Source organism: Aquila chrysaetos, chromosome 22, assembly GCF_900496995.4.
Source record: "Aquila chrysaetos chrysaetos chromosome 22, bAquChr1.4, whole genome shotgun sequence".
Classification (NCBI taxonomy): Eukaryota; Metazoa; Chordata; class Aves; order Accipitriformes; family Accipitridae; genus Aquila; species Aquila chrysaetos.
Genome location: NC_044025.1, coordinates 22,296,960 through 22,309,459, shown reverse-complemented (window position 1 = coordinate 22,309,459; position 12,500 = coordinate 22,296,960). Strand labels below are relative to the sequence as shown.

The 12,500-nt window shown below is 40.3% G+C and overlaps 1 protein-coding gene across 3 annotated transcripts in view; it reads right to left on the bottom strand.

Moving 5' to 3' along the window:
* KDM3B (lysine demethylase 3B) overlaps window positions 1-12,500 on the bottom strand; it is a 71,486-nt gene that overhangs the window by 46,442 nt on the left and 12,544 nt on the right. For 2 of the 3 annotated variants that reach the window (XR_005931158.1, XM_029998313.2), the window contains exon 2: window positions 1,261-1,428. Coding sequence is in view for 2 of the 3 variants with exons in the window: in XM_029998313.2 (XP_029854173.1) it covers window positions 1,261-1,428 (168 nt within the window). In the remaining variant the exon portion in view is untranslated. Of the gene's footprint in view, window positions 1-1,260; window positions 1,429-8,136; window positions 8,272-12,500 lie in introns of all 3 variants that reach the window. The other variant, XM_041119401.1, reaches the window with a different exon arrangement.

Sequence of the window (12,500 nt, the reverse complement as noted above, 5' to 3'; positions counted from 1 at the left end):
GAAAGGAGCATTTTTATTCCCGTACAGAAGTCAGGTGTAAGTAATTTATAGGCATATCATTAAAGGGGAGCCTTTTTTGCTAGCGCTTTGTGCAAAACTGAAGTTCATAGCAGGTGTACTATTGACAAGTTGGATGTACACTGAAAGGAAGACTCTGCCTATGGAAAAAAACACTATATACAAAATCTCTGCTGTAAAGGCCTTGTTTTCTTCTGCCTTAAGACAAATGCAATAAAGAAACCCTCAGAGAAAGATGCAGTGCTGAACTTGTTGCTTTGAGCCCAAGTGTCCATTTAAAACACTACATTCAAATTCTACCAAGGCACAAGGTCCTTGAATGGAAAAGACATTTCAACGTGCCCATGCACAAAACGTAGTATTAAAAAGCAGAAAGTAGGATCCCAAGCAGTCCAAGAACTGCGGGAGGAGAAAAGAAAAGAGCAAAATAATAAAAATTAAACAGCATGAAGATAAGGGTAGGATTCTCACATATAATGATCTTTCCTTTTCAGAACCCACTAAGAGAAGAAAGAAGGATGCAAGGAATGCTCTTCACTATATACTACTTATCAGGATGTTTGCAAAATGGGTATACTCAGATATGCTAGCTAAAACATACTGGCTTTGGTCTCAAGTGTCATGACATTTAACTGCCACGTAAAGAGCAATAGGGATAACCACTTCAAGAAACAGGAGAAAATTTTGCATGTCATGTTAGTTAATGCTGACAACACCACTGAAATAAAATTTTTAGTTTAGATTAGGAGTGGCCAACTTATGGTTTATAGTCAGGCACAGCCCACAGTCTATTTTCTTCCCCAAAGTGCCTTCAGGAACACCTACTAAAATTATGCAGCAACCTTTACAATACAGAGCCCTAGAGAGTACATAGTAAGACTAAAAGGCTTATTCTCACAATTCAGAAAAGCCTAACATACTCAAAGTTCTAAAATAGGGATAAACAATCTTTTCAGATATGTACCACATTTCTTCAGAGACCCACAATATCTCATTTCTGTGAGGTAACAGCTTTCAATTTCTGGGGCAGAACTGGAAGCATACTGCCTCTCAGATGCCTTTCCAAAAGCACTATAATTCCCAGTTAACTGCTCTCCTATTTACCATTTAAAAAAAAAATCCATCCCCAAGCAATTTTTGATACCTGCAAAATGATGCCCTGTACAATATCCAAGCCCTGTGTTTCACAGTAGAGTTGATGCAAACCTCTGAGGGTGTGAGAGCTTTTGGCCGAATACTCACCAGTGCAGGCCACTGTGCCAGTGAGACTCGAGTCCCCTGAAGCATAACTGGATCATTTCGAGGTGCCCAAACCAATGATCCTTCCAGCAACAACACTATAACTTCTTCAGCATGGACTTTCACCCAGGCATGTTGCTTCCAGTTACAGCCATCAAATTCCACAAAGATCTGATTAAAAAAAAAAAAAAATAGAAGCTATTTCAGCTCTTTTCAGACACTGAATAGAAAAAAGAAAAAAAAAAGATTCCTACAGTCCCTATGGATAAGGAGATAGCAGCTTTAGTCAGAAAAATCAGGATAAGTATTGTAATGATAATACTGAGAACATCACATCTATATAGCTATCAAACATTACAAAAGAAACGGGAATCAAATTCACAGCAATTTATCCCCAAACACACATCACTGGCTCCAAATGCTGCATTTCCCCATACAAAATTAAAGATGTGAAAACTGTTCATTCCAAAGTACAGCTGATGACCCAATGCAAGCCTTGTTCACATTGTGATTTTTTAGAGAATTTAGACACTCTTACTTGGCACTTCAACAGACAGCCTGCATCAGTATGGTTAAGTGACATTCACAGAATTAAATCCTTTAGCCAGGAAAGTTTGTGTTTGTGAAATCAATTCCAAATCAGAAGTTTTGTGTTACCTTGTACATTATTAAACTCCCTGAACCAAATGCAAATATTTTGGATGGCATAGGATTATCCAGAAATACCTACTCACCAGATTTTTCATTACCTTATTTACAAGCGTGACAATATAAACCACACTACCATTCTCAATCACTATTCTGAGATATCATCCTCTTTTTTTCTAGCACAAAGGACAAATGCTAAAGCCATATGAAATTACATGGCAAGAATGCTAAGGACAGGAACGCAGGTTACAAGTCTCATTCCATGTCCTAACAACTAGGGCTATTAAATGTTAAGACACAGTCACATTCCAATCTTTCATTTACAGAACTTACATATGACACAAATATAATCAAATATGTCAGATGAACAGCAAGAAATTCCTAATCAGTTAAGAAACACCTTAAGCTACACAGTCAAAACAGAGTTTTGTAATAATTACAAGATCACTGCGGGTAACAGGGCACTAACCAGAGACAGACAGCTCTCTGCTTTACCAGTAATCCTTATTAAAAGGGGTATTAACAGACCACTCATACACTCCTCTTCCCCACTCCTCCCCCCAGACTCAAAAGCTCAAACTCCAAGGGGAGAGGGAGCGAATATGAAGCAATTCTCCCGATGAACTCTTGAACTCCGTTGCTGCTTAAGCTTAAGCTGCCCTGCAGAGAAAGACAACTGGATCTTTCAAGATATCCTTCCTTCAATTCACCAAATTTCAGCAATATAGTGGAAATTGGACTGAACACCTTTTTGGTTTCAGTGGGCCTGTACCTTTCTTAATATTATATTTGTGCTACTTTGGCAGTAGTATTGTCCCACAGCTGGGGTTCATTTACCCAGTGTGCAAGCCAATAACACATGAAGTAGAGGTTATTTTCAATCTAATTTCACTGATGCACATGAACGGGTGCCTGTCTCAAGACAGCACACCCTTACCTCAAAAAAAACCAACTAATACATATTCATTGTTATTTTCCTTAATGATTGGTTCTTTCTTCTTCACCCCTCATGTAAATTAGCACGCAGACTCTGTCTTCATCCTTCATTGTCTTCTTTTGAGTAGGTGGTCAATGAGTTGGTGGTCACGATCTACCCCTGTAGGAATTACCTTTTACCTACTACTTCCCTAATCTTGGCAGTTCCAAGCGGTTCTTCAAGGTTTATTGGCCAGACCACAATCCATTACCTCTTCTGACAAACACCCTACTTATTTACAAAGCTCCATTGTCTAGTAGTTAGTTCCTAAACCCTAAATCATGTCTAGTTACTGTTTCCCTATTTTAAATATTAACTGATGGGGGCTGTATACAGGACTTTAGCAGCTTCCTGGTTATTTCAATCATATTATACATATTAATTTATAACAGTAGCATATGAAATAGAGAGGACTATCATGCAAGAATAACAAAAAGGAATTATTTGTTTATATGCACAGTATTAGTGAGGTAATCATCATCTTATGATTCTCTTATCATAAAGGTTATATGAAAAAATGTTGTCAAAAAGAACTAACAGAATAATGCTGACTTTGGAATATATGTCTTTTTGCAAGATATTTAAGAATTTGATGAAAAGGAGAGGAGATTTTATAAGTAACTACGCAGACAGGACCTCTCACTAGCATGTCCCCTTAAACTAATTGGCAAGGATCATTAAAGGTAGACAAATTCAAACAAGCAATAAACTGCAGCTTACCACTCTGTCCCAAATAAATAAGGACACCTGTTAGGTTTATTTTTAATTTCTTACTTCACAAAAGACTTAAACAAATCAATTTACCTTATGACACACATGAAGTAAGACTATAAGAAAATTTCTTCCATTCTTAGCCTGTAAGACACCTCACATTTCTATGATCATTGTAAACTGATCAAGTGGAACAGCTGTACTTTTAGCTGCAAATTTAACACATTACTCCCCAATTAAAAAAAAAAAAAAAAAGAAAGAAAAAAACTACAATAAATAGCCTGCAATGAACTTCAAGATGGATGTTCCATGTTTAAGAGGCTATTTTGGGTTTCTGTGCCGGGGTTTTGGTAGCAGGGGAGGGCTGCAGGGGTGGCTCCTGTGAGAAGCTGCTAGAAGCTTCCCCGGCTCCAAGTCAGACCCGCTGCTGGCCAAGGCCGAGCCCATCAGCAATGGTGGCAGCACCTCTGGGGGAACCTGCAGTGAGTACTGGGATTGAAATGTGAGAGAAACTCCTGTGCAGATACCGAGGTCAGCGAAGAAGGAGGTGAGCAGGGGAGCAGATGCCCACCTGCAGCCCATGGAGGAGCCCATGCTGGAGCAGTTGGATGCCCCCCCAAGATGGCTGTGACTCCACAGGAAAGCCCACACCAGAGCATTCTGTGACTGAAGGACTGCAGCCCGCGGAAAGCAGCCATGCTGGAGAAGTTCATGGAGAACTGTCTCCTGTGGGGGACCCCATGCTGGAGCAGGGGACGAGTGAGGAGTCCTCCCCCTGAGGAGGAAGGAGCAGCAGAGACAACGTGTGGTGAGCTGACCCCAACCCTCATTCCCTGTTCCCCTGTGCCACCGGGGGGGAGGAGGTGGAGAGAACCGGGAGTGGAGTTGAGGTGGGAAGGAGCGAGGGCTGGGGGGAAGCTGTTCTCAGGTTTGGTTTTACTTCCCAATATCCTTGTTTTGGTTTGATTGGTAGTCAATTAAATTGATTTGGTTTCTTCCCCAAGTTGAGCCTGTCTTTTGCCCGTGACCATAAGTGAGGAGTGATCCCTCCCTGTCCTTGTCTTGACCCATGAGCCCTTCTTTATATTTTCTCCTCTTCATCCCACCAGGGCTGGGGCGGGGGGGGGAAGTGAGCGAACAGCTTCATGGTGCTTTGTTGCTAGCTGGGCTTAAACCACGACAGAGGCTCACTAAGTATTCTGAAAAATAACTGTGTACCCATCATATACAAAGCAGTAGCAATGCCATCTGTAACATCCTAGAAGACATTACAGCAGGACCCCTCTCAATCATCTAACCAAAGGTCTTTGTAGTCTGGGGAGGTCCCCACTGACTGACGGGAAGCTAGGCAACATTATTCCAGTTTACAAGGGCATGAGGGAAGACCCAGGGAACTACACACCTGTGAGTCTAACCTCAGTACCTGGAAAAATTATGAAAATCACACAGGGTGCTGTTGAAAGACATTAAAAGGACAATGCAATCATCAGGCACAGCCAACATGGGTTCACAAAGGGAAAGTCGTGTTTAACTAATTTAATCTCCTTCTGTGACAAGACCACCCACCTGGTGGATGAAGGAAAGGCAGTGGACGTAGTTTTTCTGGATTTTAGTAAGACTTTAGATACTGTCCCTCACAGCATCCTTCTGGACAAGTAGTCCAACTGCGATATAAGCAGGTTCACGGTACGCTGGGTGAAGAACTGGCTGGATGGCAGGGCTCAAAGGGTTGTAGTGAATGGGGCTACATCTGGCTGGCGACCAGTCACCAGCACTGCTCCTCAGGGCTCAATCCTAGGGCCAGTGCTCTTCCATATTTTTACCAATGATCTGGATGCAGGAAATGAATGCACCATTAGCAAGTTTGCTGATGACACCAAACTGGCAGGTGTTGCTGACTCTCTCAAGGGACAAGAGGCCTTGCACAGGGATCTAGATAGACTGGAGCACTGGGCAATCATCAAGGGCATGAAACGTAACAAGAACAAATACCAGATTCTGCACCGGGGACGGAGTAATGCCACCCAGGTACAAACTGGGAGAGGAGCGGCTGGAGAGCAGCCCTGCAGAAAGGGGTCTGGGGGTGCTGGTTGGCAGCAGGCTCCATAGGAGCCAGCAGCATGCCCTGGCACCCAAGAGGACAAACTGCATCTGGGGGGACATCAAACACAGCATGACCAGCTGGTCAAGAGAGGGGACTGTCCTGCTGTATTCAGCGTTGGTGCGGCCTCACCTCGAGTACTGTGTGCAGTGCTGGGCCCCTCAATTTGAGAAGGATGTGGAGGCCCTCGAATGTGTCCAGAGGAGGGCAACCAAGCTGGTGACAGGGCTGGAAGGCATGTCCTCTGAGGAGCGGCCGAGGACTCTGGGTTTGTCTCGTTTGGAGAAAAGGAGGCTGAGGGGCGACCGCATCGCTCTCTACAGCTTCCTGAGGAGGGGACGTGGAGAGTGAGGTGCTGATCTCTACTCCCTGGGATCCAGGGACGTGACGCATGGGAATGGTTCAAAGGTGCATCAGGGGAGGTTCAGACTGGACATTAGGAAGCATTTCTTTACCGAGAGGGTGGTCAAACACTGGAACAGGCTTTCTTGAGGTGGTCGATGCCCCATGCCTGTCAGTGTTTAAGAGGCATTTGGACAGCGCCCTTAATAACATGCTTTAACTTTTGGTCAGCCCTGAAGTGGTCAGGCAGTTGGACTAGATGATCATTGTAGGTCCCTTCCAACTGAACTATTCCACTCCATCACTTTCTTTTCCATCAGAAAACAGACCTTATATTTTTCCTTTCTAAAACCCCAGACTCATGAACTGGGTCAAAAGGAGAGAAAAGACTGACAACATTATCACGTTAAGATCATCTCTCTGCCCTGCAAAACAGATAAGTCATGGCAAGTTTGTTTTACATGCTTTACGTTCAATATTCAGTTTTCTTCCGTCTTCATATAATCAACATAAGCAATGGAGTCCTGCCAAACTTTGACTTATAACCATTAAAAAAGGTATTACTAACTCTAAGTCAATACCCAACAGAGTATTTTCCTACACACAGATATGCAGGGCAGTTGTTCCAGATCCATGCAACAACACACATGATATTGTCAATAGTTTCCAACAGATCACACAGCAACAAAAAGGATGAAAGCCTCAATATAAACAGCTATGTTCTCAGTTTCTGTTTCCAGAATCTGCAATAGAAATCACTTTGTGTACTGAGTGTGCAAGAAGCAGAAGCTGACTTGCACAGCACACTGAGTGTTTGTACATATACCACTTTGTATTACTACAGAAAATAAACTATAGCATATTCATGAACTGATGCCCAATATGCTTAGATTCTATGAGAAAAAACACTAAGGAAATCCTGAAAGAGATGCCTAAAGCAAGGAAAGTAAGGACAGATGAGACAGACTTGAGCACTAATAAATGTATTTCCTTTTGATATTTGAAGTGGTAAACAGAAATATTCTACCTTTGTTGAAAAACGCAGAAGCCTTAAGCAAAACAGCTGCATTATAACTGAGAATTTCCTGGGTTTTTTCTCAGCTTAATTTGAAAATTGTGTAGTTCTGAGTCAAGAGGGAAACACCTGTATGCTAAAGCACTGGCTACATCAGAATAAATTATCTCTCAAATGTATCAATGGCCCTACAATTCATAGGGTCACATCTACCAACAATATCTTCTGCTAACCCTCCTAACTCTGCTGGTAGTCAGTTTAGACAAGCCATTGATAAGAACAGCAATGGTGCTTTGTTAATACCAATGCTTTTAAATGGTGGTATTGATGACAGCAACTAGATACGCAATTAGTGCAGGTATGTCTGTATCACATAAAATAATGCTGCTTAGACAAAAAAAAATGTACCTGCAGGATTTCCCAAGTTCTCCTATGGGGAAAAACACTTTCCCTAAGCAATATCTAATTGCAAACAATGAAGAGTTTTATCTTTTGGTGGTTTGGGGTTTGTTTGGGTTTTTTTACATCTACAAAACCAGCTTTTTTTCCAACACAAAAAACAGAGGGTGCATGCACACCTGTAATTCTCCCCACCACCACCTTTTTTTTTTTTTGCCTGTCCCAATAAAAAGTGACACTAGAAAGCAGAGCTGTTGCTCTGCTTTATTTGATATAGAGACAGCCTGAAGTGGTTTTTCCAGAAGACACATTCTTGTCTAGCTACTACCATCACATTCAGACCTTAATACACTATAGAGAACTACAGTCTGGTTCAAATCAAATCGCCCCTGAAGTCTTCCAACATCCGTTCCACTATAAAAGCAGCAACAATAGGAAGACCATAGTGTTGATAAGACAGATGTGATAAAAAAAGACCAATATGTGACATGCAGGCTTTAAACATGATTTATAATAGAAAAAATACTGCAGCTTATTGCATTAGAATTTGCACAAAGGTCTAATGTAGATGCCATCTATGAAAAACATAAAAACTTTACATTTTAGGGTTTTAGATATTATAAAAAGCAGAAGATGGCAAAAAAATCCAAGTTCAAAAATATTCCTTAAAACGGTCTTAAATTTTACCTAGTTTTGAAAGGAAGGTTGGTCCATCAGTTGTTAGAGAGTAGCCAGAGACCCACGTTCAATTCCCTGCTTCATCAGAGGCTTCCTGCATGACCTTGGTCAAGCCATTTAGTCTCATTGGCTGAGTTTCCCCATCTGTAAATTGGAATAATAGTACTTATGCCCAGAAAGGAGGCACTGGTAGGAATCTGTTGCAGACTACCAAGTAAAACTGGGTAACAAGTTGGTCCATGACCTCTTCCTCATGGTGTAGAAAGAACTACATTGTCAACACGTGGGACAGGAAAGAAGGGAAGGTAGATACTGAGATTTCAACTTGAGAGAGACATCCAAGATCTCATGCAGCTAGTACCACCATTAAATGAGATTTAAAAAACTAAACTACAGTAGTTTTCTAATAGTTTTCTACTGCAATCAAAGTATTATTTTGGAATCCATCACATGAGACAAAGACGATGTACACACCGATGCTTAGAAAACTTTTAGCTTCCAATCCAGTAATCATGCTTCAAACTATTTCTTAAAAGCAAAGGCAAAAAAATCCAATCTGCAATATATATACAGATACTAGGTGTTTTAATGCAGCTGGTTCCCAAAGCCAGGAAAATTAGGGAAAAAAAACTAAGGAGAAAAATACTCCTCTGAAATAATTTGTATCGAGCCAGACAAAAAGTAGATTTCATCACAGAACCAAGAAACCGCATTTATTAGACAGAACAATTATGCTTAAAGGCTGATACTGATTAAGACACTATATATTTAGAGAAGACACTAAATATATAACTAAAATTAGAAAATATACATAGTTTTTCTATTTCCTTGGCACTTTCCTATGCTTATAACTCAATGATAATTAAGCAAAACAATCAAAACCACTTTTGACAGGATCTAGGGCAGAAATAGTATTAAAAAGCAGGAGCTAGGGAAATTGTAACTCTACTAAAGCCATCACCTTATGGGGTAGCGAGCTGCTAATAAATGGCCACAAATATTTATTGTAAGTGTTTCTGTTTTGCAACTGAGGATGAGCATTGCTATCATGTGAGTCAGCACTTAATTGTGCACAGTAATCTACAACAGTACTTAACAATTTATGGTAAAGATGAACGTGTTTACGAACCAATGGGTTCCAGGTAACAGTAACTTTTTTTTGCAAGAGCTTAACAAAATACCTGCCTTCATATACTTTAGACTTTTTTAAAACCCTTTCTTTCAACAATTTCAACAGTTAAGGAGCCAGTTATAAAAAAGGACGAGGAATTATGAATATGATTACTAGCCTCAGTGCAGTTCTGGCCAACATAGACAGGACAGCATGAAAATCAAAACAAAACTACAAAAGTTATAGGTCTATCAATTCTGATTTGATAAAAATATTATTTTGTTGAACAATCAAACTTTTGCTTTTTTTTTTTTTACTTCTGTAAAATATTAGTGTCACACTGTACTAAATACTACTAAATACATACAAGAGTATGAGTTAAACACATAAAAAACCATAAACCTAATGGATCTCTAACACTGAAAAGGAGTACTTCATGTGAATTTCAAGAAACATTTGTATTTGGTCCAATGATACTTAGTTTTGATGCACTGATGACCAGGAAACACATTAACAATGATAAAGCTGGCAGCTGATTTAAAAATTTCCAAAGGAAACAACAAGGATGATGGTACAGTCCTACCTCACTTTTTCTGGTAGGCTGATGGAATCACAAAATACATTTCTAGCACTGCCAGTCCGAAATTAGTAGCCTATTTCTTTGTTAGAAGATGTTGGACATATACTTAGAACAAAGCATTGCATCCTGAGAAGCAATGCATCTGGAGTATTCAACAGATGTGAGCAATTCACTTTTTTTTTAAATGAACAGCTTTTTTTTGCTAAATACAGCTTTTATAATCTTCAGTTGCATGCAACACAAATAACAATTTTGCCTTACTTTAATATTCAAGCTTTCCAAGAAAAATATGAAAATGCTTTGCTAATCCATTGCTACAAAGAAAGAATAGTAACTCTCATACAAAAGTCACTTAAAAACATTCACGGGTAGATACAGATTAGATACAGACTAAAGGCCCTGTCACTCTCTGCTTGAAGAAGGATTATTGGGTCTTCCAAGTAGAGAAATACAGGTCTCTCACCTTGAATTTAGGCTTTGGAACACTTTTATATAACATTTCACACCAGGAAAAGATAGCCTATATGCCGAGCACAAACCCCAACTATTCTCTGATAAAATGGGAGCATTTGACTGTGGGTCTTCATAGGAATCTGTTCTAGTTTCAAAAATGAAAGTGTTTGAGAACAGTCATTGAATGTCATAACTGACACCAGGATTGCAAAATTCAGCAGAATGATCACATGTTGGAAAGCTCTGCAAGCACACTTGAAGACAGAATTCAAAATTATCTTGATAAACTTGAGAAAATGCCTCAGATCAGAGCACAACACAATCACGAAAATAAGCACAAGGTGCTAAACAAAGGCAGAAACTAGCAGTGACAGGACAAGTATCAGTTTTATTGAAAAAAAGTGAGCAGATTATAATGGATCATGGGGTGGTATATGTTCAGCTATCTCATGCTGTTTCAAAAAAAGGATAGACATGCACATAAACAGGTGTAGAGCACACAATACACCTGAAGTGATTGTCTCTACTCAGCCTCAGTAAGTCCTCTGCTAAAATACTTATGACCAGTTCAGGTCGGAACAACAGGAGACAGCAGAAGAAAGCAAACAAGAACAATAAAAGGTCTAGAAAATGCAGACTTCAGAGTGGTCAAATTAGGTTGCTTTATCAAGAAAAAAGACAACTGAAAGGGGAATTAATAACCTGTTCCTCATGAAAGGCCTGCCAAAAAGAGAATAATCCATCCTATTTGGGATTAAGATTCAACTAGAAATACTTAGGTAAGAAAATTTCCTTGAATGACAGATTGCAAGAACAGAAGCAATGAAGAGACTATGCAGGGACACTGTAAAGACCTCTATATGGTAGAGATGGAAAAGAGGCTAGAGAAGCAAGTCAGGAATGGCACTGGTACAATTAATGATGGTTTGAATCAACAGGATGGAATGACAACAGAGAGACATGGAGGTGGGAGACAGGTGATCACATACAAATAAGAGTAAAAAGCAACAGAACACAATATGACATGGAGAATCAAATCAACGTCGGACACCTTTCTGGAACACTCTTTATACAAGTAAGTTGTTGGGGCCAATACAGAAATAACTAGTTGTATACCCATTTCAAACAACTACTGAATGAAAGCAGCTTCCTAGAATTTAAATCTCTCTTGGATGACGTTACAATTATTACATCTGAAGTCTGAACAATGGTCTGACATCACAGTAATATATGGCAAACTCTACAGTAAAATTTAGATCTTAAAGTACCCAAATATAGCATATCTGAAATATAGGTTTGTTTAGTCTGTTCATTTGACACTACAATAATGATTAAGTTTCCCTTTCCATTTTGTTTTTATTTGTTTTTTTTACTTTAATGAAGGAGTAAAAAAGAAACATTTCAAGATTAATAAAAAACAGAATTATAGGGGGAATCAGGAGCAATTGCAAAACAAGAATGTCATAGTTAAATTCTGTAATGAATTCCCCATTCTGTACCAACTTCAGTGCATGGTCATTTTAGAGCCTGCTGCAACTGCCACAGTCCTGTTGTAACAAAAATGAGCAACACTCAGAGCTCTGTACAGTCAGCCCTGTTGGTGCCTCCGTGACACAGACACAGTCCACAACCCTAATTATCACAGGTATGAATGTGAGAGCAATCTAGTTTGGCCTTGTGGTGGTGCATTCCTTCCCCTCTCTGGGCCCATCTAAGAACTCAGGAAGTTTTGCTAGGCCTTAGTGTAACTGTAATGAGTTGGGCGGTTAAGTGTCCCTTGACCATACCGGACACTCTTGCACGGCTAAGACAGGGAGTCAGTCGCGCTGACCATTCCAAGGACTCGGGCTGCCTGGCAGAGGTGGGGGACGGGAGTAGAGATAATTAGTTCTCTCCTAACAACCTTGAGACATATCCCAGCCCTCTCCTGACAACCTTGGAGCATCCCATATCTGAATCTTAAGTCATTTTCTGACAGCCCTGGAGCCTTCCTTATCCGAATTGTAACTCATGCATAACAGTACCAGTGCTACTGGAATCCCAGTAATTTGCTGATGACTAAAGCCAATCATCTCACAAACCTATAAACAGTGAGACCCTTTGAGCTCTCCTGGGCTGCAGTGGGCTGCCACCAGCATCTCCCTCTGAGTGGGATGCCTCTCAGAGCTCACAAACTCTTCAGTTTGTGAAAATTGGAGGTCTGTCACTGAAAGCCAACAAGAGTTGGGC